The 26,560-nt window shown below is 39.4% G+C and overlaps 2 protein-coding genes and 1 pseudogene across 2 annotated transcripts; all 3 read right to left on the minus strand.

Annotated features, from left to right (window-relative positions):
- Positions 1 to 2,405: 2,405 nt before the first annotated feature.
- Positions 2,406 to 8,241, minus strand: foxa3 (forkhead box A3). Its single transcript, XM_039771678.1, has 2 exons — positions 7,776 to 8,241; positions 2,406 to 5,008 (listed from the first exon to the last, which is right to left on the minus strand). The coding sequence occupies exons 1-2, from the start codon at positions 7,845 to 7,847 to the stop codon at positions 3,776 to 3,778; spliced, it is 1,305 nt and encodes a 434-aa protein (XP_039627612.1). The 5' UTR covers positions 7,848 to 8,241; the 3' UTR covers positions 2,406 to 3,775.
- A 5,423-nt stretch (positions 8,242 to 13,664) lies between these two features.
- LOC120540215 lies at positions 13,665 to 18,976 on the minus strand (annotated as a pseudogene).
- Positions 18,977 to 23,445: 4,469 nt separating this feature from the next.
- Positions 23,446 to 25,631, minus strand: irf2bp1 (interferon regulatory factor 2 binding protein 1). The gene has a single exon (XM_039770935.1). The coding sequence runs from the start codon at positions 25,386 to 25,388 to the stop codon at positions 23,571 to 23,573; it is 1,818 nt and encodes a 605-aa protein (XP_039626869.1). The 5' UTR covers positions 25,389 to 25,631; the 3' UTR covers positions 23,446 to 23,570.
- Between the last annotated feature and the right edge of the window lie 929 nt (positions 25,632 to 26,560).

Genomic DNA, 26,560 nt, shown 5'->3' on the forward strand with positions numbered 1-26,560 from the left:
GTGGGTTAGTGTCAGGAAGAGGGTGGAGCATGTTCCACTAACATTGGGATGCAGCAACCAAACCTGCATGGTGTGCTGATCCTTCAGAGGGCTCAGTCAATACATTCACATTATGACTCGGCAGTGAGCACTTGACTGCAGTGGTGGACCTACATTTTTGTTGTGGTTGCCCCTTTGCAACAAGCAACAGGGTCTGGGTAACCTCTGTTATCTTCTTCAGTGGGATTGTTCCATGACAGATTGCCACAAATTTTATTTTTCGAAACTTTTAAAAAACCATTTAATTTTTATTGAACTGTTATTTTGTAATGAATTACATTATATTATTAATATTATTACTTTCTCATACACTAGTACAGTAGACACCCAAAATGTTTAAGAAATGTGCACTTCTGGGGCCCTGCTGGGATTAGGGTCCCTGAAACTTAAGCCTTTAAACTTCATAAGTTTCATAGTAGGTCTGCCCCTGCTCAGCTGCCAGATCTTGTACTCCTAGACCAGTAATGCAAAAGCTCTAACCACTACAATGCCCTTAATCTGTTCATTATGAAATGCAGACAGTCTGGAGGTCTAACTACACTCTCAAAAATAACGGATCCATAATGGAATGTTATTGGGCTGTATGGTTCTTTGTTGAACCATTGCTTTACAAAAAAAACATTTTAATCTGAGAAGGGCCCTTTGCATATGGAATTGGTTCTTTTTGCTTTAAAAAGGTTCCTAATATGAGAACAAATGAGAAATGATGGTGAAACAGTGGTAACACTGCTTGCCTGGCAGTAAGAAGACCAGAGTTCGCGTCCCAGAGTTTACATGTTCTCCCCAGGTCTGTGTGAGTTTCCTTCTAGGTGCACCAGTTTCCACCCACAGTCCAACAACATGCAGCTTTGGCTAAACTGACTTTAGTGTGTGGGTGTGTATGTGGGGGTGTTCACCCAGCAATGAACTGGCACCGAGGTCCAGGGTTTGTTTATGTCTTCTGCCCTGTGCTAACTGGGATAAGCTTCAGACCCCCACGACCCTGGTCTGGATTAAGCAGGTGAGGAAATGACATGACATGACCAGCAATATTTAATTTTTATTATTTCTATCTAGCAGGACAAAGCAGATCAAGAACACATGACAACCTGTGTAATTTTATGCAGAAATCATTTAGAGAGCTTATTTATGAATCTAGATATATTAAGGTTTCTTTCTGGAACCTTCCTGTGGACAGTTCTTTTGGGAACAAAAATGGCTCCCCTGGCATCAGGCTGAAGAACCACTTTAGAACCTTATTTTTACAAGTGAAATGGAAAAATCAATATGAAACAGATTGGTAAATTGTAGTACACCACATAGCCTTGTGTTTTTATGTGTTAGTGTGTCTATATGATTTGCAATCATGTTTGATTTATAAGGAGCCCTTGTAATGGTATTTGTTGAGAGGCACTATAAGAAATTGAAAGAAGTGGCAGCCTTGTAACTCAGTATTCTTTGTTTGCTTAAAATCTTCTACTTAATACTACTACTACTACTACTAATAATAATAATAACTATTATTATTATATAGGATCTATCCTTACCCACACAACCATTTTTGGCAGTTACCATACTTGTGAAGTACCCATCATGGATCATGGATGACTGCTTCCTGTATTAGACTGCATGTTTCAAAAGAAGACCAGTTAAAGAAAAAGATGGTGAGAATCAGGGGAATTGCCCCAGTGCAGTCTGCAATGGGAGCAGAGGGAAGTCAATATTTTCAGGTTTACCTCTAGAACGAAGTGAAATTTTGTGACAATTAAACTTCCCTTTGTTTGTTTGTGTGAATATACACTGCATATATTGCTTAGCTGTCCTGTCATTCCGCTTATTCACTTTGCAATTCAGCTCTCCATTTTGTTCAAACCATTTCCAGAATAAAAATACCCTGTGGTCAAGGCCTGAAAATTGGAGACTCAAACCCAGTATCAGACATTGCAGTGAATCCAGGACAACATTAGGGAGCTGAAGACAACAATTCTTCATAGCCGAAGTGTTGATATAGAGACCACCAGTTTACTGGTTAATTCCACACCACCAGTTGACCAAGGGTGAGTGACATAACCTGTCAGTACTCAACATGTTGTACTGCATAGACATTATGATTTGCTGACTGCTTTGGATAAGAGTATTAGCTTAACAAATAAATGGAGAAACTTTTCTTAAAGAGTCCAATGTAATTTCATATAAGAAACTATATGGTTTTGCTTATCCATGCATAGGAGTAGATCCAAACATTGGCCAAACTCTCACATAATCCGATTTTAGAGTTTTGGAGGCAAGAGCCAGTCTCTGTAGCATTCAGGGCAAGGCAAAAACTAACCACTTAATCCTACGTTCTAGCATTGCTGCAATACCATTGTCAATTATTAAATTCAGTATGATATTTAAATTTGCACTTTTTAATTGTATTATTGCATATGTTGAGACAAAAAGTATTCATCACAAGTCACAGTCACTAACATACATAAATACTCTCACAAGTCCAATTTTAATTTTAACAAATGACTGAACACACACTTTTGAATGAGGGGGGAAAACTTAAGGGCTTGGTGAAAAACCTAAATTGACATTGAACAGAATTTACAAACTCAACGCAGACAGCTGCTTAGCCAGGACAGGACACTAGTTTGGAATCACAGTTGCTCCTCTGTGCCACCAAATGACCTAAATGGCCATAAGAATGTTGAACTTTCATGTCACTGTGTGTACTGTATATATATATGACCCCCATTACGGCATCCACAGCATCCCTCCCTTGCTCAAGCCCTTCACAAATAAAACTAAATGAGAAATTTTCATGGTTTATTTTAATAAGCAAAAACCAAGAAAGTGAAATGATACAGGAATATAATGGTAAAGATATATTAGCACACTCTGTCTTGCATTTTAAAAGCAAAATATAGTATTTAAATAAACTTTCCTGACCTTGGAATTCAAAAGGCACCAAAGTGGCTGCACCAGCTTCATACCTTTTTATCTGTTATAATTGAATTATCTACGCTTTCTCCATATTCAAGTTATCCCAGCCTTGGTGAACACACCCAAAGCAAAGTAGAAAGATAGGTTTCAGTTTCAGTGGAAGCATGGGACGTCTATGCTGCCCTGAGAAGAGGGGCTGTGTGTTTGCTTCCCCTGGCCAGTGTTTGCCTGGTCTGCTGCTGCTGACACACTTTATTAAATGATATATTAAGAATTCATTATAAATAAGGCACCTTGATAATATATACAATTCATACACAAAAGGCCTGAGTAAACTTCTTTCTTTAATATTTCTTCTGTTTAATTATAAAAATATTTACTTCCCTTCCTCCATAACACATTTGCCCTATGAAGTCCAGCAACACAGGCGTCATTCAACAAGCAAAGGTTTTTTTTTTTCTGTGTCCAGCCATAATTTTCTCAAAAGAGATCCTGAGAAGTTCTTCAGATTTTTACTCATACAAGCAAAACCATCAGTCAAGGACAGGACAAACTTCTGGTGCCGGTTTCATTGTTACCAAAGTGGTTGTTAGATTTGCTCTTCGATAAAGGAGGTTTGTCCAGAGCATGACTATCATTAAAAAAAATCTAATTCAGAAAGAAGTCTACACATCAGTCCACCCTACTAACTGCCAAGAGGCGAAGGCACCATCTTAGTCTGGTCAACCACAAGCCAGCTGTTTGGCTGAAATAGCTGACTAAATCTATTTCTGTCCAACCACAATGATAAGTCCAGCCAGGGGAAAATACCGCCCCTTGGGGTTACCTATTATGAAGCATTGAGGACTGACCGTCCATACAAGGTTTGGTAGTATGATGCAGTATCAAGGGCAGAGGTGCTGGAGCTATCATAGTTGTGCTTATTTCCTACTGATGAGGAGGATGAGTAGCCATTGTAGGCCATCAGCTGCTCCTGATAAGATTTTATGTCCATTTTTTGCTCAGAAGACATTAGGTTGGTAATGGAGAAGGGATGGTTGAAATTATAGTGAGGGTCCAGCGATTTGAGGTGATCATTTTGAATGTCTAGTTGCTGAATAGAATTATGCAGTAGGTGGTTCCCGACCATTGTTTGGGAGATAGAGTGCGAAGAAGAAGTGGCTGGCGAGATGGTGGATGAAATGGAAGTGCCACCTTGCACCAGTGATGGTGAACACTCCAGTTGGATCAGGCGTCTTTGTTGTTCTTCTGGGGAAGAACCATGGTGTGGACTGTCAGAATGGGCAGACTCTGCTCCCTCCGATCCAGTGGTGGGGCTGTGTTGATCCTGCAAGGCTTCTTGTTGACCCCCTTTATTGACCTCTTGGACCTTGGACGTCGAGTTCTTCTTGTTTGCCTTGTCTTCAATCTTGAAGCGCTTCTGACGACGCAGGTAGCACCCATTTTCAAACATATTTCCAGAGTTTGGATGCAGGGCCCAGTAAGAACCTTTGCCAGGTTTATCTGGTGACCTGGCTACTTTCACAAAGCAGTCATTGAATGACAAAGAATGGCGAATGGAGTTCTGCCACCTCTGCTGGTTCTCTCTGTAATATGGGAAAAGGTCCATAATCCATTGGTAGATTTCATTGAGAGTGAGCATTTTGCTTGTTGACTGCTGAATAGCCATTGTAATTAGGGATATGTAGGAGTAAGGAGGCTTAGCATGAGTCAAGGTTCGTCGGTATGGTTTGCTTATCTCCTTACCTCTGTTCATCCCTGAAGCTGGGTAGCTTAGGGGGCTCATCGACTGAGGCATGTTCTGGTATGGTGACAGTGAATTTAGAGAAGGTGCAGAGGTTCCAAGTTGAGTCAATGTGGAGGGGTTAAGGGAAGAGGTGATAGGTGACAAGCTCATGTTTGAGGCACCACTCATTCCTGTCAGGGGGCTGTTATTCAGACTGCTAGTTGGATAGCCCATATTCATTGTTGCTGATGATCCTACTGAATTAAGGTTGATGTAACTGTTCACGGTATTCATAGAGCTAAGTCCTGAGCTCATGCTGCTGACTGAGGGATACATCTGCCAAGACAAGAGAATAAAGCTGTAAGCATTCAGCTGCAGAAAGTAAGTAACATTTAAAAATCATAATTTTCACAATACATCAAAATCCACATACACAATGCCTTCTAAATAGGGCTAAGGGGGCACAAAGGAATGTATACCAACTTAAGCAGTTATCTAAATATTAGAAGAAGAGACTCGGTGCTGGTAGCTGTAGGTTGCTCTAAACATCTAATTCAGATCATTCTGCAAATGGCACATCTGAGCAATAGATGGACTCCAGGGATACTACCCATTAAATATTGTTAAAATAGCTCTAGCCTGTTCCTTACAATAAACATTTTAAAACATTATGGGGCCTCCATAAAGTAAAGCACACATAATATACAAATTGAACGTATCCCAACCATTTATTTCAAACAATGATCTGAAATATCATCTGTGACAAGCTGGTTTGGTGTTTTTTATTGTTCCAATAGGATACGAAATGGCTAAAGAAAATCATTGGGAATTCATGAACGCAAAATGCCAGCATTACCCAGTAATGTTTGTTTTTTTGAATGAAGGACAGAAACTTTTCAAATTATAAGGGTTATGCAGCAAAACTGCCAATGTTACATTAGCTGCTGTAGTATTAAAGTGACCCTTAAAAGTGTTTACATGTAAAGTGTCTCCAAATATAAAATTTAGGCGTTAATTTAACACTGGAGATTTTTCTGCATATATTAGGAAGAGAAATTAAATCCACGATTCGATTTATGTTTCTAAGAAATAAAGCTTGGTGGAGTCTTGCTGAACAAATGGTGTACAGTAAATTCAGTAGAAACTCCAAAGAGAGTGAGGAGTTAAAAGTCCTTCAGTTGCACTTCATGTTATGCCATAGCAGAGCCAGTGCTAAATAAAGCAGCAGTTACAGCACAGTGAGAAAAAGCCCTTATTCCGGGCACTCACACAACCACTGAAAGAAAATATTTCTAAACCATACTCTGGGTGGATTGTTGAATATTACATGTGTTATGTTATGTTATGTTATGTTATGTTATGTTATGTTATGTTATGTTATGTCAGACGTGTGTTGCAGTGGTTACCCCGCATGAACCTGCTCACGTTAGGTATGGAGTTTGCTCCTTCTCTCTACTGAGTCTTCGCACTCGCCACACATGCTACATCATTAGACTGAGAACACAGAGTATATTTGCGACTCCAGGCTTGTCTGGTGCACACCATTATCGGGGTAAATCAAGGTGTTTTGTTGGTCTGGCGTCCTGTCTAGTCCCGGCTTTGCGCTTGATGGTGCCAGGATAGATGCACATTAATCATCGAGTCTCTGCGCGCGCTCTTAACGTACGACTTGACCCTCCTGAAACGTTTGAACAAACCTTTCTTTAAAGCTTCTTCTAAATATAAAATTTATCCATAAATTTAATAGTGGAGAAATGTTGTAGTCGGTTATAGTCCTACTATCCCACGAAGTGACTGAAAAGTAAAAGAAAAAAAATATTATGTGTGTGAATGATATGGACAGGATTAGTTACTAATCAGATTTAATTATGATAAGATAAAAAAAACCTCAACAATACGTTATAAATCGAACTCTCCTGCCTTTTTGTGGATGTGGAGCTAAAAGGTTTAATTTTAAATTATTACTTTAGTAATTAGCTAATAAATAATCATAAACTATTGCGAACCTTAGTTAAACGGTTAGTTTCGTGCTTGGTGCCAATGGGCTCGAACACCTTGCGACCCTCATGTGAAGAAAGTAGATAAAAATGATGTTATATGTAGGCTACTTAAATATAAATGCATTTCCTAATTATTAGAATACAGAATACTCAAAGTTGTCATGATTTTTTATCAGTGCTGATGACTTTCCATAAGTGTAAAAAATTCCAATCTTTCTAAATTTGCTTTTGATAAAGTCTGATATTGTGTTATATATATTAACGTTCATAGGGCATTCAATGAGTTATTTAATATGCATTATTCATTACTGCTGGACTGGCGACGCTGACCGAGCGGATTCCCGATGTTGCCGGGTTTGACTCCAGTGTTAAATGACCATTAATTATAATATGCGAATCGCAAAATGGATCCCTGGATGGATATTCATTTCGTTCTTCGCTATGCAGTGTGTCCTCAGAAAAACAGAATCTCCTCTTTAGACAATAAACATTTACTTAACTAAGTGATCTGAATTCATCGTACCACTGGAACCATCAGTTAGGCTGCAAAAAAGGGCAAAAGGTTTTAAACCTTTACGTTTTATAAAACTTTATCAAATCAGTAAAAATAGTCACACTAATTGAACTCCTTAAGTTCCGACTACAGCTATTTTCTTCAAATAAATCATTTATGTGACGGTATTATGGAACTGAATTCTACAGTGTGCGTATTAAACATTTTGCTATTTTTTGTAGAAGGAAAAAAGAACTCTTGTGTCGAACTGGCAACCGCAAGTTTTCAACAGAAGACATATTTTGGGACAAAACTTTCGAAAAAAAAAAATATACAAAGAGCCTCTCTTTCTCCACCAGTCGAAGTGCAGCTAATTTTGTAAAACATAATTTTGCGCTTTGCTTCCCGAAGTGTTATTAGAACTCACGGCAGGTTCCTCCTCATCATCTGGACATCTGCCTGGAGGTTTTCGCACCACCGTGTTGGAGGCTTTGCACTAAACAGTGGACCATCACAGACAGATGATGGACGCACAAACCCACTCAGACATACACATTACCGACACACCGTCAGATTGGGTGGACTTCTTAAATCAAGAATGTGAGCTCACCTCGGGCGGGTCCGTGTAATAGGAGCTCCACTCTGGGATTTCTTGCGATTCCATCTTGACAGAACTCAACATCCCACAAAAAGACCTCTAGTAGAAAACCAATCCAGCGATGGGTTGAATCTTCTTTAGATAGTTCAGGCGGAATCCGAGTGGCAGGTTTGGTTAGTTGATGTTCAACTGTTGAAGGTACCTTTACCTCTCCTCGATATTGATTAACGTGCTGCCCCCTCTCTGCACGGGCGTTTAATGATTACTAAATATATTGGATGTTCCAATTATCTATTTATTTATATACCTGATTAACATACGAAAAATGTCTACATGTGCTAATCTGCGTATTGGTTTCAGTCCAAAAATCCTTTCGTGGCTAAAATAGACCCAAATAATCCACGTCAGACTGAGGCAAGGGTTCGTTAGCATCGACAAAATCGATCCCACGTAGCTCTGCCGGGAGACACTTCTCGTGAGTCCGGCCCGCCGCCCAGGTCTTATATGCCAGGTGAAGGCCCGCCCTGTAGTATTTAAATATCCCTAAAGCCCGGAAAGTGCGCTGAAAGGGTCTCTCGCCCCCTGCTGTTTAGACAAGACTGGCCATTCCACAAAAATCCTTAGATGTCGGATTTTCATCTCAGTTTAACAGACACGCGTAGATTTCATCTTGCGCAAAAAACGGGTTAACGATTAGAAACTTGTAGATTTTTTGGTAACATTTTGTGTAGCATGTAATGACAATCTTCTGTCTAGATTCCGCTGACTCATTGACTATTGACAGTACATTGCATTTTATAAGGAAAACTATGAAATAAACAGTTAAACGCTGGTGGCAAGGCTGTGACATGGGATCAAGGTGCTATAACAAAGAAGTGGTGGACAATGTAGATCTGAAGAAAAAACCCATTTGAAACGAGTTCTTGTGTTTCATTGTTTACCATCTATAATTTCCTAATATTGTATTTATGTATTGTATCTCAGAAAAAAAATGTTTTGAAACACGCAGCTCAGAATCTGTGTAGTTCCAGGTCACTCCTGATATCTCTCAGTGTTTGTCATCCACCGCTCAGTTTGTGTATTCGATACGGGGTTTAATCTTTGTTCCTGTAAAGCGCCTTGCAATAGTGCATATGGTTAACGAAGCTTTATTTTTTTTTTAAATATGCATAAATAATTAGTTCTATTCTCATTTAATGTGTGCTATTAGCACAACAGTATCATTTTTAATTTCCATGTGTAAAAACGATTTTTATTGATTTTTTTCAATAGTGGTGATACCTGATGTAACTTATTAGGCCAGTGATCCTTGCATTGCATCGAAACATAAAAAAGTCAATACAGTTTTACTATTGTTTGCATACCCTACAAAATCGTTGAAAATGTAATGCCATATGAATAACAAACGTTTTATTATTTTACGTCTAATTAAGGAAAGGAGCACTCTGACACATTCTGAAGTATCTCGCAATGCTAAGTGGACTTTTATTAAAATCAAACGTGTAGTGCTCGTTTACTGGAGAAAATGCTATTTTGAAGTGCGTACTTTAAACTTTAAAATGCAGTTTTTTAGCTGTGTAAAATGTGCATCATTTTTGGCACATACTGACCCTAACTTACATGCCACACATGTTAAGATCGATATCATTTATTTTATTTGTATAAAGTGAACTTTATAATCGTTCTGCAGTATTACATCATAATTGTGGCAAGGATAGCAAAGTGGCGCAGTGTTTAGCGCCGTGTAGGAGATCTGCTTTTAAACCTTAGTTTTTTTACTGACTGTGCGGGCTGAAGAGAGGAAGAATTGATTGTCTTTCTTCTTTGTCATGTCTTCTTTCACATTTCCACTTCTCAACATCATGTTACTAATAATGAAATGTTACTGGTTATTGTAATATGGAAAATGATTATTGATGTAATAAATAGATGGATATTGAAATGCTTTAAAATTAAAACATTGTTGCTTTGACATTGGAAGGTTTCGTTTTTAAAGTCGGTAAGCTTTCCAGGAATACTCTAAAAACAAATGTTTCGGGGCAATCAATCAATCAATAAAATAACACAACAGTCTGCAAGTACTGTACCTTTTGTGTTACGTCAACTTCTGTTAAAATTAAGTCGAGCCAATACGTCCATGTTAAGTTGAATGAACTTTTCCTTTCCTTTTAAAAGTATTTTTAATTACCATGTAAAGCAGAGCAGGGTTCCTTCCTGTGTGGAGTTTGCATGTTCTCCCGGTCTCTCAGTGGATTTTCCTCCGAGTGCCTCGGTTTCTCACACTTGTCCAAAGACATGCAGGTTAGGTGAATTGGTGACAATAAATCGTCCCTAGCGTGTGTCTATATAAATAGAAAGTATTATTATTATTATTATTATTATAATCTGGTGTGTATAAGTGTTCACCTTGCGAATGACAGGATTTGTTCCTGCCTTGCATCCTATTCTAGCTGGGATTGGCTCCAGAACCCCATGTGACTCTGCCATGGATTAAGTCGGTTAGAAAATTAAGTTAAATAATCCTAAATTTTAAATAAATAAATATATTTTATTAATCCTATGTTTTTATGTTGACTGCTACATGTAAGTAGTTCCAATGTACTTTTTTTTCTTAATTTATAAAGATATTTCAAGCATTACATCCATCCATTTTATAAACCCACTTATATACGCAAGGGTCACGGACGGCTGGATGCATGGGCAGGTATGATGGGCTGCCATTCCTTTGCAGGGTCAACACACACAAGCACACTCATACAATATAATTCCAGTTTAGCTAACCTGCATGTCTTAGGGCATGGAAAGATCATGCAAGGTCCACACAAGGTGCAGCCTACATGGGTACAAACCCTGGTCTTCTTATTTCAAGGCAGCCATGCTACAACCATGTTGCTGTGCCATCCCTTTAGTACATAAAAGAAACTAAGTTTTTAAGTTTGATCCAAATACATGTATCTTATTATTTGTTAGTATTGTCAAGTTACACTGTGACACATATTCTTAACAATAAATATGCTTGAGTTGCTTTTCAGAGAGATGCCTTAGAAGAATCATTTTTGGTTTCCAAAAGAACAATCTACATGAAGGTTCCAGAAATAACTTGGTTTGTGAGTATCTTGCTTGGTAGCCTAAATACTTCTGTTTTTTCCGCAATTTCAGAATCTTTACAAAACCCAAAGAACCTGTTTCATATGTAAAGAATCATTCCAAGAATAAAACTCTTCTTTGTCATGCAATGTTTCAACAAGGAACCAAACAACACAGTAAAGAACCATAAAGTGCCATTACAGGACCAGAGAGTGGAGACAAATCACGTCACCCAACCCACCTGACTAAGTTACCACAGCTTCAATTTTTGCTTTTATTAGTGAATTAAGTAAGTGAAGATAGTAAGTTGAAGTAATTACCATTATTATTGCAACAGCAGAGCTTCTTAACTAACTTCAGAAACTTAAATAAAATCATTAAATATGGATTGCAATTATGCATATATTTAAGCATTGGTTATATCCCCCCATTGTTTCTTCAGTGAATAAATGGTGTAAGTGTTGTGGCTTTACAAAGATGTTTACAAGATGTATACGTTTTTAAAATTCTCATTTATAAAACATTTTAGCCCAGATGTGACCGTTTGTCAAATATGAAACAGTCCGTTTTTGGGACACTAATCTCTGCTTGCCTCCAAAAATGCTACCCTGCCCCCTGTCAGTGTGAAGTGTTTATTTACACGCTTTAAATCACAGCTTTATGGAAAGCGTTGATAACACAAGCAGCTTAAAAAAGTAGGGACTCAATAACAGTCTCTCAGCTATCTTCCAATTCCGCTAATTTGAAGACAGATGATACACAGGAGAGAAGTTCGATCAGCATACGTAAGTGTGAGATGATTAAGGAGGCGGCCACGTATAAGCATAATAGTGGTGTTGCGTGCCCTCATAAACCTCCGTTTGACAAAGACATTCTTACGAATCGTCGTAGACAGCGCCACTAAAACCAAAAGGCTGGAATTCTGAATGAATTTTGCGGGTCGACAGCACGACTTGTGTATTCCGTGAAATCGAAATTGTACAGCTAAACTTTTGATTATACACCCTTTTGGCCACTTTTTCTGTAATCATTTCTAATATTCCGCCTGGTACCAATTTTAAGCTGCCATTTTTAAATGGGCAAGCATGACTGTAATATCCTGCCCGAGTGCCTTCTAGAAGTCTTATCTTACTGTTAACTGAACCGACGGAACCCATTCGTTTTTCTCTCGAGGTGCGTACATTTAATTAATGAAAATACGCACACTATTCTGATTTGGTCTTCAGTAAGAGAGATTTTTCGCCGATTACCGTAAAATCACCAAACGTTTTTAAGCAGACGGCGAGAACTTTTTTTTTTTTAGACATTTTGATCTTTCTCTTTATGCCGAATGTTCTTTATATCCTATCAGTGAATCAAATTTAAGGTCCTTATTATACGTTACTCGCACAGAGCTCTTTCTCCCCGCATGCAATAAAAAGTCAACAGCTTTTCACACGATGCTTTCCCCGGCGATCTTGAACCAGATGAGGTTGATCGTGACGAATTTGCGGCCTTTAGAGAATTACTGAAGATGTCTAAAAACTAAATCAAGAACTAAAGAAATTCAGCTCATAGTAAGATTATTAAACAGGCCCCAATCTCACTGCAGGAGATGCAAGCCACAATGGCTTCCTTCCTAATTGTGTTATCTCATCAAATCCATTGTTATCCAATTATTGAGGTGTTAATTAGCGATCGAGCCTGCTATTGAGATGCTAAGCGGCTGGGGCAAACGTCTCGTCGGGTGTGTATTGAGAACGCTTCCTGTCCGCTTTTTACATGAAATGGACAAGGTGTTGCACTCTTGGAGACGCCCACTCCACTCCCAGTGTAAATATGTTTCGTCCCTGTTTTTCAGATACAGTACTTGAACAATAGTAATAAGCAGCGAGTTCATTCGACCCCCACCCGCTCCTCCAGCTTCTGAACATCAGCGACGAGCGGTTGCGAAAGTCGAAGTGTAAACAGAGACATTGACTTCAGGGCGACACACAGGCCTGAGTGGATCGGAGTTACCAGTCATTTAACGGTACAATAAAGTAGGTATGGTGCAGATCGTATCTATTTTCTGAAGTCTTTAGCATCTGTCAGTCAGCCTTCATTGTCTTTAGCATATACAGCATGCGCCATCACAAGATGTTTTGCAGGGTTAGTAAGGTCACAAGTCCACTGTAGAATGAAAAAGAGAGAAAACAAAATACGCAAGAAATGCTCCACTAGCACCAGGAGAAAAATGTCTGGTATGAAACATGAAGGCGACATTGCCTAGCTTCTTAAAACGTGACATAATACATCAACCAATCGTTATTATATGTGGCAAGATGAACAGAATAAACAATCACAATGTGCTAATCTTAAATCAATATTAAAAATCTACTTTAAAATTTACATTATTATATGTATTTAGGAAACAGAAAATAATACCCCAATCAAATGAAAAGCACATAACAAGTACAATAATATATTGTGGAGACAATCCACAAATCACAGAATTCATCTCCAGCCTGAAAACAATAAATAAAGAAGTTCTATTTAATACATAGTGACACTTACAAAAATACACCAAAGAAATAAAAGCTACCGATAGATAGATAATTGTACATTTTTTAAATAACTCTTCAAATACATTAATGCTTCTCTAGAAATCAATAAATTACTTTGCATCATAGATAAATGGCACATATACTTTCGATCCAAGACATCTGATTAAATATTTTTGTAAAAGTTTTTAAATTATTTACACATTTGGTAAACATAGATATATGTTTTTAGTAACAGGCAATTTTGTAACAATTAAAAAAATAAACAGTAATAAAAATAGAACTTGTCCATCTAATAGAGGCTTCTCTTTTTAATAATATGCAGGAATTCTTGATCATTTACTTCTCCATCTCCAGCTCTGTCTGCTCCATCAATCCTTTTCTGCAGCTACTCTCCTGTGAGCTTCTCCCCAAGCCTTTAGCTATTCTTTTTAGGTTTCAAAATGAGACTTTTCCAGTCCCATCATCATCAAATAAGCAAAATGCCTTTAGTATTTCTTCTTTTGAGTGCTTTTCTGCCGTTTTCTGGGTCATCACTCACAAGAAGTCACTGAAATCATATTTTCCTGTGTTTTCTTCATCAGTTTCAGCAATAATGTTCTTAATTTCTTCCTTTCTTGGCTCAGCCCACAACTCTCATTGCTACCTTCAGTTTCTTCACATCTATGTAGCCATCAGTATCATAATGGTCAAAAGCTTCCATCATCTCTTGCTTCTGTTCCCCTGTCATTTCTGGAATGGGACCAGCCTTTTTACATTGTGAAGATGCACCCAATGGTTGTTTTTTATAATTGGAGCATATGTTTTTGACTGGTGAGCAGCAAATACATTTTAGCTATTAAAATTAGATAGATAGATAGATAGATAGATAGATAGATAGATAGATAGATAGATAGATAGATAGATAGATAGATAGATAGATAGATAGATAGATGCATGTCCACTTAAGTGAAAGATGAAACATGTCTAGACATCTTTCAAAAAACAGAAATGTAAGTACCACGGATCAATCCATTTATTGTTTGTACCCATTTTGTCACGTTAGGCTCCAGATAAGGAATGAATGGCACAAGTGTATGCGATCAGGATACAGTGTCCTCCTGCCCCCACAATATCATTGAGCTCATCCACCAAGACTTTGATGCTCTTGACTTTCACCTTGCATATAGAATTAGTCTTTAAACACTCCCTTTTGTTTCCCCCCTCTCATAACAGTTCCTCTCACCTTCTTATTTTGGCCACTCTTTGTTTCAGGTAACAGCCTTTGTCCAGTGTCATCTTGTGATGATCAAAAGGTACTTGAAATGACAAGACTGCAGGCTCTAATCCTAAACCGGAGAGTGGTAACATTTTCCATTTTTATTAGCGCATGCAAGTAAGAATTTCACTGTACTATGTACATGTGACCAGGTAAGTTACATATTTACATTTACTTATTTGGCTGACACCTTTATCCGAGGTTACATACAACATTTATGATACAATTGTTTGCATTTCTTTTGTTTTTCCAGTTGGCATACAGGCAGGTCAAGTGATTTGCTCAGGGTCACACAGTGTCAGTAGTGGGATTTAAATTTACAACCTCAGGGGTTGAAATTCAAAGTCTAAATCATTACACCATATCAAAGAGCAAAAAGAGTCTTGTGAGGGATGTGGTTGGAGAGAACTTTACTAACTATAACTCAAAACTCACATGCAGAAAATTTAGTATCATTCAATTAATCTCCAGTGTTGAACTGGTGTTTATGTTGTCTCCTGTAAATTATAAAACACAAAGAAGTTTTAAACGGACCCTTAATTGTCACAGTAGATGATATCTGAAACTATACTTGTCCAAAGGATAAAGCGGTGACAACTCTCCAGGAAGAATTTCAGGTCGACTTCCTAAAACACTCCTTCAAATCAACACTGTCCTTAGTTTCTAGAGAAATCATGTTGGTAGTCACTGCAATCCTTTAGTAACTTTAAAGGGTGTCCATCCTGAAGAAACAGACCCACGACTCGTATATACAGGTCTTCGGTGAAAGAGTCAGGGATGTTTTTGAATCTCACTTTGTATTCCTTTATATCTGCTGGAACCGTTAATGGTGGTCCTCTCAGTTTCTTTCACTAACATTACTTTTGCTTGTTTTTTTTTTTAAATTGGGCTTTTTCATTTTAGTAATCTGAATTTACAGTTTATTTTAATAACCTACAACCTTGATTATTCATTTCCATTCAACATAATTCATCATCAGTTTTGTAAGGGTCTCAGTAGTTTCAGGCATCTTTCTGAGATGGTCTGCTGTGCAAATGTAATGGCCAGGAAGATCGCAGAAGCCTCACAGTCCCAAAAACCTGGGTCTGCATGCTCCTCCTGCATCCATGCTGCTTTTGGTAGGACATCATTCTACTTTTCTTTCAACACCTAAAAGATGTATGTGCCAGGCCTCCATTGCTCGCCTACAGCTGGTGCAAAATGCTGCTGCTCGATTTTTAACTGGTACAAGCAAGCATGAGCACGTTACCCCGAATTTGGCTTCCCTTCACTGGTTTCCAATTCGTTTTTGAATCCATTTTAAGATCCTCGTATTGGTTTTTAAATCCTTTAATGATTGTGGCCCATTTTATCAGTTGGAACTGCTGCACCCTTATGTCTCGTCTCGCTCTCTCAGGTCAGCAGACCAGATGCTTTACGTGTTCCTAAGACATGAAGCAAACTCTGAGGTGATCAGGCTTTTTCAGTTGCAGCCCCAAAACTCTGCAACGATTTGCCAATGCACGTTAGGCAGGTTCCTTCACTTGCTGTCTTTAAATCTTATTTAAAAACACACTTTTACTCCATGGCCTTTAACCCGGTATGATATGTTGGCTCTCTGTGTACTTTTTTTTATGAATTTCTTCAGCTCTTATGTGCTTATGTGTTTCTGTTTCATTTACCCTTTGGTTGTTGTGTCTAATATGTTGGGTTTTATTCCACAGCACTTTGGTCAGCCTTGATGTTTCTAAAGTGCTTTATATCTACTCTCTATATATAAAATCCTAAGCATAAAGGTGCAATGATTTTGTGTCACGCTTTAAATCGGGCTTATTTTAAAACCTACATATATATGTTTGGTATCATTCTTTTCAGAATTTAATGTGATGTTGTTAGATTTTCAGATTTGTATTCCGTTTTTAAATTATAAACTAAAAAATATCAAGAACTCACATCCGGCGAGACGAGACTTTGTGTGGGGCTGGAAATAAAAGACAAAGAGTAGGACAGCTGCTGTACAGGCTTTTAAATGTTCAAAGAGCAGCGCAAGATGCAGATCACACAGCACAGCAGCAGCAGCAGCAGTAAGCCAGCAGCTGATCGAGCAAAGAGGAGCTAAAAAGAAAACTGTATTTGTTTCCCATTGTATCACCGTTTAAGAGGGGGTTTCGGAGGAGCGACCGTGTCTCCTTGGGGTGCATTCAGCCCCCCTATTCACAACACAAGCAGCAGTGACATGAAGTTGCTGGTGTGTGGTGCAGGCAGAGGGGAACCCTCTAGTAAGTAAGTAAATAAATAAAATGTGGTACATTTTTTGATGACTATAAATGAGCGAGTGTGCTATGTAATGGATGACAGACTGAAGTTCCAGACAGTGCTAGACCTTTACCCGATGCTGTTGGGGTACCTCATGACTTTCCACACTTCTTTAACAGAATATGTGGACTGAGGAAATGGGACAGTTGGAACAGGGCATCCATTTTAGTGACTAGCTTTGACTCGTGCTTCCAGATGCAAGCGTTTCCACTTGTGTTTCTCCAGTTTGGCAGCAGACTGTACTTCAAGTCATTCTGGTTGTTAGCTTGTTTTGCATTGTCACTGCAAAAAATCAAAGCAGATAAAATGAACAACCATGATGGATGGAAGAGTACCTACTGTATAAGACAACATGTAGAACTGTACAAAGACACATGGCGAGAAATCAGCACATACAGTGATCTTGCTCTCATTCATTAGCATGTGATTGCAGGCTGAGCTGCTCAGTGTTGGGACACTGCATCACAAAATGTATCCATTCCTAAAAAGTGGGAAATCAACTGATCACAGTTGGTAGGTATTGCTGTGCAACTGGCAGAGTTTAATGGCAATGAAGGCAACCGCAACTGACAATCGTGCAGTGATAGTGAACTACAGATGGTTATCTGTATATAATTACATGATAATTATATTTGAATACTAACCCTAACCTATTCTGTTTCTTTTCTCGGTACCCAAATGTGGCAATTGGTGCCACGGCCCACCTGCTAAGTTGTTTGCCTGCCTATGGTAAAGTCATCCCTGATGGAGGATCACAGGAATCATGGGAAAGAGGGGTCCTTTCATCGGAGCAACGTTTCAGCCGTGGCATGGCCAAATGGGGAGGCAGCTAGATGGATGAGGTCTCCAGGACTCTAAAAATATCCAAACCTAATTATGTCATATCATCTACTGTTAAACCGAACTTCTAAATTTTTTATTATTATGCTGTCTTAAGTAATTGTTCTGTTGTGTATATTGTATTGTATTGACCCCCTACTTTTGACACCCACTGCACGCCCAACCTACCTGGAAAGGGGTCTCTCTTTGAACTGCCTTTCCCGAGGTTTCTTCCATTTTTTCAAGGTTTTTATTGGGAGTTTTCCTTGTCTTCTCAGAGAGTCAAGGCTGGGGGGCTGTCAAAAGGCAGGGCCTGTTAAAGCCCATTGCGGCACTTCCTGTGTGATTTTGGGCTATACAAAAATAAACTGTACTGTATTGTATTATCTGTTGCCAGTGTGTAATGATAGGGAAGGGTGCTCCAGGGAATAGGAGCAGCAGAAGTAACGTTGAATTTCAAGGTTGAAAACGGGCATTTGTGGAGCACACACTATAAAATATTGTTTTTTGTAGCCTTGGCCAAAGTAAAGAGACACACAGAGCAAAAATCCGGGATCAAGTGCAAAGATAGCAATGAAAGCTTTGTTTGCATTTTCCTGGAGGTTTATAAAATAACAAACCTTCAATGGTATATTTATGTGGCTTTGGCCCGATTGTACCCGAGTTGACAATCTAGTAACAGAGCTCTTTTCTGGCACATAACAAACCTACTTTCATATGTAGACGTATGCTCTGATTTCACATTTTGTGTGATTGGTTACAGGCTAAGGTTAATCATCAGTGTATGCAAGAAAATAATAAAAACTGGAAAGCACAGCACTTGTGCTACATTGATGCACACTTTGAAAGTTCTGCAATCAGTTTAACTTCATACCGTGAAAGGAAAAAGGGTGCTGGAGGACCGACACTACTACATGAAGAACATAAACGCTGGCACCAGGTATGTTAAATTACAGAAATTCTAAAAGTTAAAGCTATATTAATAAATCTAGAGCATTTATTTGGATATGAAGGAATGGGAGCTCTCAAGAGTTGTTAGTAAGGTCTTTATGGTAGAAAATACCTGGAGCATCAGTAGGTGTCTGTTTGTGTGCCCCCTTTTTATGCTCTAAAGTTATGAATTATGCTTTACTTGTCAAGCACTGCATTTCCAAATGCAGCTTGTCTTCTTTATCTTGGTGAACACAGATGTAGAGGTAGAATAGTTTTGGATAACAAGAGACCCGGCTCATTTTCCCTTTTCTCTGCAAGACAGAAAGATCATTTATATATTAAGATATGTCCCTCAAGAAGAACATGAAGACGACCATTGTCCTGTATCATGTCAGACAGAGAGTTTGAGAGTGGAATCATCTCTCGGTGGAATGTTGTGAGCAGCAATCAAAAATGGTAAAGAAGAGCTGAAAACAGCTATAACCATCTGTTCATCCGTTGTGTGAAGCCTTAGTCTAATTTGGGGAGGTGGGACCTGTCCTACCAGCATTGTGCTTAATGCAGGAACAAACCCTGTACAGTAATCTGATCCATCTAAAAATGTGTTATAACCAAAAATTTTATTCCTAGCTCCAAGACAGACTTCTTTTATAATCTACGGATTTGGCATTTCCTTTATTTCATCTTTTTTATCATGTAGCCGATAACAATTGTGTAAATTTAGTATACTGCTGTATATATGCTCAATTTGTCATTTCCATAGCTGTTTTATATTTGTAAATCTGTAAGCTCCCTATGCCTGTTTCCTGAAATGATTGCACAAAACAATAAATTAAAAATTAATGAAATCATCCTACCTGTTTAAATATGATGTCTATAATGAATTATTAAAAAAAAAAAAAAAGTGAGTAAACAAGGGGTGTTACTAACTTGTGGAAGTTACTAAAGACATTTCTTACATAAAGTTTAGATTTACGCCTGACATCTACAGTGGTGTTCTGGTCGTCAAATACTCCAGTTAGACTTCACTGTGTTCCTACTGTTATCTCAATACAGCAACAGTGGCACACATTCTGGATGGGTAGATTTGGAGCAATTTGGTATGGACGGTGGTCACTTTCACTTTCCACCATTAGCATTAACAACTGTTAGCAAAAAATCCCTAGCAAGATATGTCAAAGTGCACTCAAGTGTGAGCAGAAAACGTGTTTCTCTCATTAATGTGGGGTGCGGTAGGTTGAGGATCTTTAGTGGACATATGGCATTAAACAGATACAGCCATTTGTCAGCATTACTGTGATGCTAGAGTTTGCTTTTACTTGTGGTTTACTTTTTCTAAGATTATAAAATATATCAATGCTTATTCAGAAAAGCTCATTCATTTTCATGATACATACAAGGTTAATGCTAAATAATTTAGTTAATATACCTTAAGAGTTTCTAAAATATATATGTGTGAAGAAAAAAAATGGAGATCCACAGACAAAGCACCATTCTTCCTTCTTTTGTCGTCACGTTATACTCCAGTACCTCTTCGTTCCTCTTCTTAGCACCCACATCTCTTTCGGTTTCCAAAATGTAACGGCTGCACCTGAGCCTATTGTCCTTCACTTGAATTCCTGGACTGTGGCCACGCTGTTGCTTGCCAAACGTAGCTTTGTCAGTGGCGGGGTTGAAGTAACCTTGGCTTGTAGACACTGTACTTGCTTTTTATACACTACACCTGCCCCCATGTGAATGAGTGCAGTCTGTGTACAGATATGAAACTATAACAAATATTACAAATATGTAGAAAAACACGACAAACGAACAAACACAAAGAGCATGTGCTCATTCACACATCAAAGTATATATATATATATATATATATATATATATATATATATATATATATATATATATATACTGTATATAAAAAACAATGAAACAGATGGAAGCAGCTGTGGGGGTCAATTAATGTGTCATTTTTTTAAATTCCATTACATTTGTTGAGAGCCTCCTACTGAATTTTAAACTGGGCTCTGACAATTCACAAATTCACAAAAAACACATTAATATAGCAGAACTGTATCATATATTTTTTTTTTTTTATAATTTGAAAGCGGTCATGAAATAATAATAATGGTATTCATTTGGGCCAGTAGTAAGCCACAGTATGTCAGCATTCTAATATGCTCAGTGTTTCTTTAGACTGTTTTGTGATGCAAATTCCAAGTACAATGAAGGTGGATTAATTTATTTTTTGAATGCAGAAGATCCTCAGAGGTGTATAGCCTGCACATTAATCTTCCACCTGTTACATGTCAGACTGGTACGAATATAAAATCAGTCTTAGAGCGCTACATAAGAGTGCATCTCCCACCAAAGACCCAACCTTACTTCACATTTTTCCAGGTTAATTCCAATTTATTCAATTCCTTTCAATGAACTTTGTTGTGCTGCCATCTTGTGGAAAAAGGAGGGTTAACCCACAGATTATAATGCCACACAAGGACAGAAAATAAATGTAAACTCGTCAACAAGAAAAAACAAACAAACTCTAGTGCGTGCTGCACCTTTACATCTGCTATGGTAATAGTGTGTGCCGCTCCTTTATGTTTGTTATTGTAACAGCTTCCTTACAGGGTCCATATATTTACAATGTAATGACATACCCAAAAACAAAGAATGATGATGCCATTTACCAAGAACACAGAAATTAGAAAGATACAGAATGTTTTTTATTAAAATGTGCTTAAAAATTACTTTTTTCCCCCCAAAAAAAAGAAAATAAGCTGTTAATATTTATACATTAAGCATCACAAAATTATACCAGGTGAGTAACAATCATAAAAATAACAGTGAACAAACGTTCATTTACCCAGCCTCACTGCAAGCAGCTTTTCAGCATTCAGCTCAAATGCACAGACAATAAGCTATCCTGGCAGATATGATCTTAGCTCATCTCTACTCCTGCAGGTCTAAATCCTATGAGCGGGAAGTCAGTTTAAGACTTTGACCTAAGTATCTAATAAAATGTAACATCATTCATTTCAACTCATCCAGAGGTTACCACCAACCAAAACTGCCTGCACCCTTCCGAGTTGTGTAGCACTACCTTAAATGAAGAGCAGAAACCAAGCAAGATTTAATGTGATAGATCAACTTTGAATAACTACTACTCCTTCATCTGCAATGCTAATTGAAACTACAACATGAAAACAAAGCAGAAAGAAGGGAAAAAAAGAACCAAAAACTGACTTCTACCGTGGGCACTAAGCCTTTGCCAGAAGCACATAACTAACAGAAAGTCTGGTCAAACTTAGAATGCATAGGAAAAGGGAAGTAAAGGCATCATTTTACGAAATGGACAGAGAAGTCAAAATTGACTCAGCTAGGGACAAGAATGTGTTCCTGCTATACATTAACATCTTCCAACATGGATGGACTTTTATTAAAAAACGGTTTGTAACTTCCTCAATTATACCTTAAAGAAAACTGTCAACCATTATCATAACTGATTAAGTAATTGTAGTCAACAATGTTCATCATAAGACAAGAATTCTCGAGTGACATAACTATTTCTGTAGAAAACTGGGAGATTTGAAACCAAAGTCTGACAATCATGGGTCAAAATCAGAAACCTCTATACGGTGTCTCCTCCATCATTTAAGTAAAGATTACAACAGTAACCCCAAAACAAACAAGTGCCAATGGCTAGTAATGTGCTTGGAAAAAATCTCAACAAAGCAAAACAGGTCTTCTCAGGCCCACCATGCACCCAAAGTTCCCTTTGTGTGCCACATACTTAAAGTGCAATGTGACCCTGCTGACAGTGAGAACAAGTGCTTTCTAAAATTCCTCTCTTAGGATAACCGAAAAAAAAAAAAATCTGCCAAAATTGCAGAACCCTTTGGAGTAAACCATAAAAAGAAAATCTAACTGCTTTCTTTTCCATATTTAAAAATATACATTTAACTGAAGCAAGAGCCTCACACAACAGAAGATGCCTTCTTGGTCCTTGGAGACTATCCTGCACTGGGCAGCATTAAGGGCTTTGTTAGACCACATATACCCATCTGGCTCGGAGGGCAGGCTGCAAAATATTTTAATTCAAATTAGAACAGTTTGTTGGGAAAAGCCTAAGAATCAACCCTTGAAACTCAAAACAAGAACTGAGGAAAAAACAGAAAGGGAGATCAGGCTCACCAATTTAAAGTTTAGTTCAAATATAAAAAAGGGAGAAGAAAGCAAGGGGCAATGAAAGCACAGGTAGACCTATCAATTATGGAACCCTGACCCCTCCGAAATATATACATAAAACATGTTTACTGATGTGATTGGACTAGAGTGTGCACAGATCTAAGTAAACGGGTGTTACCCCTGAAGTCTGCCATGTGCACTATCAAATCCTGAAAGTGACATATTGTATCCCTCAGTATTCTGCACATTGAAGGGGAAAAGCAACATTCTATAGCAATGTGATTATTGCAACATCATTTAACTTGCAGGACCAGAAGCATTTAGAGTGGCTAAGGCATTGTTTCATCAGAATGACTGTCACTGCTCTGTTCAGGGCACCTCTCTCCCACATATCATCAAGACTTTCAGTTCATATTCTACAGAGGTACTGTCAAAGGAAGAAACCCCTGTTGCTTCCCAACAAAAGACTGGCCAGTACAATACACTTACTGCAAACTTTTAACATCCTCCTGTATGTTGGGAGCTGTTCACACTTCTAAAGATTTTTACCTTTCTTACTACATATTCTGCCTTTTTTATGCCAAGCATCCAGCAATTTTGAACAAAATACGCTTATGACATAACAATCAAGGAACCCCTGAACCCACATAATATTCTGCAATAGTAGTTCATGGATATCAAATGAGTCTCTCAAAACCCAGTTTCAAACAGTCATGGGTCCTGCTCTTTCTTTACCTTCACGTCACCTGCCAAAATGGTGGCAATCTCCCCCTGCATGAATGCCCAAGGTACAGTGGAGCCTACCAAGGGACACTTATCCCCACTGGGGCAATACACCTCACTGCTAACTCCCTGTGCCCTTATAAAATTCCGGGTACATGGAAAGCAGAATTTGTGACTTGGCACTGATGGGCATTGGACAAAATGTGTGTCTTCGAGTCTCTCATGGCAGATAGTACAGCAGAGGGGGACACTGCTAGTAGTGGATGTCTCCCCAGCACTTGATTCAGAACCTGGACCGGCGGGGATGCTGCTGTTTGAGGATCCTTGAAAAGACGTCTGCTCTCCACTTCGTGAAGCCAAGCGCCGCTGCTGTCCTGCTGGAGAAGATGAAGATGAGGGGCTGCCACTGCTCTGCCTTGAAACCATGCTGTTTGCAACAGAGTCCTTCGGGGACTGGTTGGTCCCTAAACTGTCCGCCACACTCATCAGAGCAGTTATGGGAGACTGCTCACTGTGGGATGCCAACCCTTCCTGTAAGGATGGCTGGTTGGATTGTCCAGCTGACACAGTCATAGAAATTGGCAAGTGAGGTGCCCCCGCATAGACAGCTGATGCTACGGGAAGCCAATGCTGCTTCTGCTGAGGTGGATCATCCCCAAGTGGTTTCACCATTCCGTCTGCAGTCTCTGGTTCAGGAGAAGCCTTTCTGCGCCGCCCTGTGCTACGGCCTGTCAAGCTCCGGGTAAGTGGGCACAATGCTGTTGGCAAAATGGCACAGTTATTGTCAATATAGGCATGAGGGAGAAGCTCAGGGACTGGGCTCTCTTTGAATGCCCGTACCTGATCAGTCAACAGTTCAGAGATGAGCCTCCATTCTCCTGTGCCATGCCTCTTCTCATACTCCACATATTTAAAGCCAGAATTGATCACTTTACTGGAATCTTTCATGCAGTCATGAAACATCTGCTTGGCCAGGCTCAGCAGACTAGAAAAGAAGTTGCTGGAACCGCTGGGGTATTCAATAAAGATCTTCAGCTCAAATTCCAGGCCAGGTTTGGCATCAAACAAGAAGACACGTCCCACCAGTGAGTGATCCTTTTTGAAGCGAACGTTGAATGGGATACAACTGGAAAGTGTGATCAGTGTCTCCCGTACCATTTTGGGTCGGCCAGCCCACTCTTCCGTTCGGTTCCTCGTGCTGTCTGCCAGCTCGGCCAGGACCTCTGCATTCCTCTGCTTGTCTTTCGGCTCTTTGTCAAAATCAGCTACTACTAAGGTGCCAAATCCCATCTGCGCCGGGCGTTTGCTTAAATCATTTAAAAGGGGTGTAGCAATATTCAGAGAGGCGCCCACTGGACGACCCGGCACGGTTGCCAAGAGTCCGTGGGGTGTACTGACTAGTCCTTGTGCCATCAAACTGGGAGGCACGGCTCCTACAATGGCTCTCCTCGGATTGGGGCTTTGGCGACTGGCATCCAGGTGCACGCTCTCCTCGGGCCGTGCCAGGCCGTTAGGCAACCTCGATGGCACGCCATACTCACCGCGAGCTCTCTCGAATCGCTCCACTGGAACCTCCTTGTGCTTCGTGGACTGCGGCCCGGGAGATCGGGCGTCCTGTATACCATGGCTGCGCTTCAGCTGCCGTGCTGTCTCGATGAGAAACTCGATCCTGTCTGCACCTTCGTAATTGACACAGCCGCGGCACACTGCTTCGCTAAAGTCCCATATCATGGCCCATGGCATCTTGGGCAAATCGCACAGGTAGCACCACTGCCGCCGGGAGGAGGCCTGGCCGGCGGACGACATCTTCCTCAGGCCTCGCCCTCAAGAGCAGGCCTCTAGTGGCTAAGCTTGGAATAAAGATAGTGGGACGCACTGGATCACGCCTGGGCCTGACAGAACCAAGCGTGCCCTTTCACGCTGTTTTAAAAGCTTTTAAAGGACTCACTGTTGGTTTACAAACGCTAGATTGTCCGATAACTGCTGTCCGAAAAACTTCGAGACCGTCAGAGTCTTGCGCAACTTCCGCGCGCGGCATTGTGGGAGCCCTTAAAGGGGACGAACACGCGCGTGCACCTCAGCCCTCCGGAAGACGGCGCTGCACGAAGTTTCAGGCATATGGTAAGTAGAGCAGTTTATCACGCCTGGACAATGATTTCTGCGTGAAAGGTGATCCTGCTAAAGACTCGAAGCTACTCAGAGTACTGCTTTGAGTAGCCCCTCTACTGTCATATGAACAGAGACGAATGTGTTATGCATGCTTCAGTTAGTCAGTGCTTTAGCGACTACTGTCTAGGTCTGAATATCGCGCCAAACATTGAGAACTCGAGCAAAATGACACCTTTTATTGGCTAACTGAAAAGATTACAATATGCAACCTGAAAAAGGTGCCTTGAAAGCTGTAATACTGTTCAGTTAGCCAATAAAAAGGTGTTTTGAGGAAACCATGGAAAAACTAGTATGTAATGTCAAAGAATAAGAGTGACCTAATGTTAGAAAGGAACTACACAAGAACAACAAGTAGTATGAGAATTTGCAGAAAGTGTGTGGATAGAAGCAAAAACCACAGAAACAGCATTCTAAAGTATGAATGATATATGAATGATGAATGATATATTTTTATATAGAGGGAGGGACAGGGTATGCAATGCCCAAACGTAAGAAGTACAGTATGATATTTGATACTTGATAGCCATCACAGCACAGTAAGCCTTGTGAAATATTAAAAACAAAGACTGATCCATTTCAACCACCTATAGTGAGAGAGAAAAAGTGTGAGGACAAAATGAGGTAAACATTTTTTAAAACATTCTGATATCTAGTTATTTTCTCAATCAGTGACACTGAGAGGGGTGAGGGCTGGCTCTGATTTCAGTCTCAGATATACACGATTAATAGCGTCAAACTCCTTCATGCTCATCATATATATTATAGCCCCAATCAATGGTAAACCATTCATTTAATCTACATGTACGAGT

Source organism: Polypterus senegalus, chromosome 12, assembly GCF_016835505.1.
Source record: "Polypterus senegalus isolate Bchr_013 chromosome 12, ASM1683550v1, whole genome shotgun sequence".
Lineage (NCBI taxonomy): Eukaryota > Metazoa > Chordata > Cladistia > Polypteriformes > Polypteridae > Polypterus > Polypterus senegalus.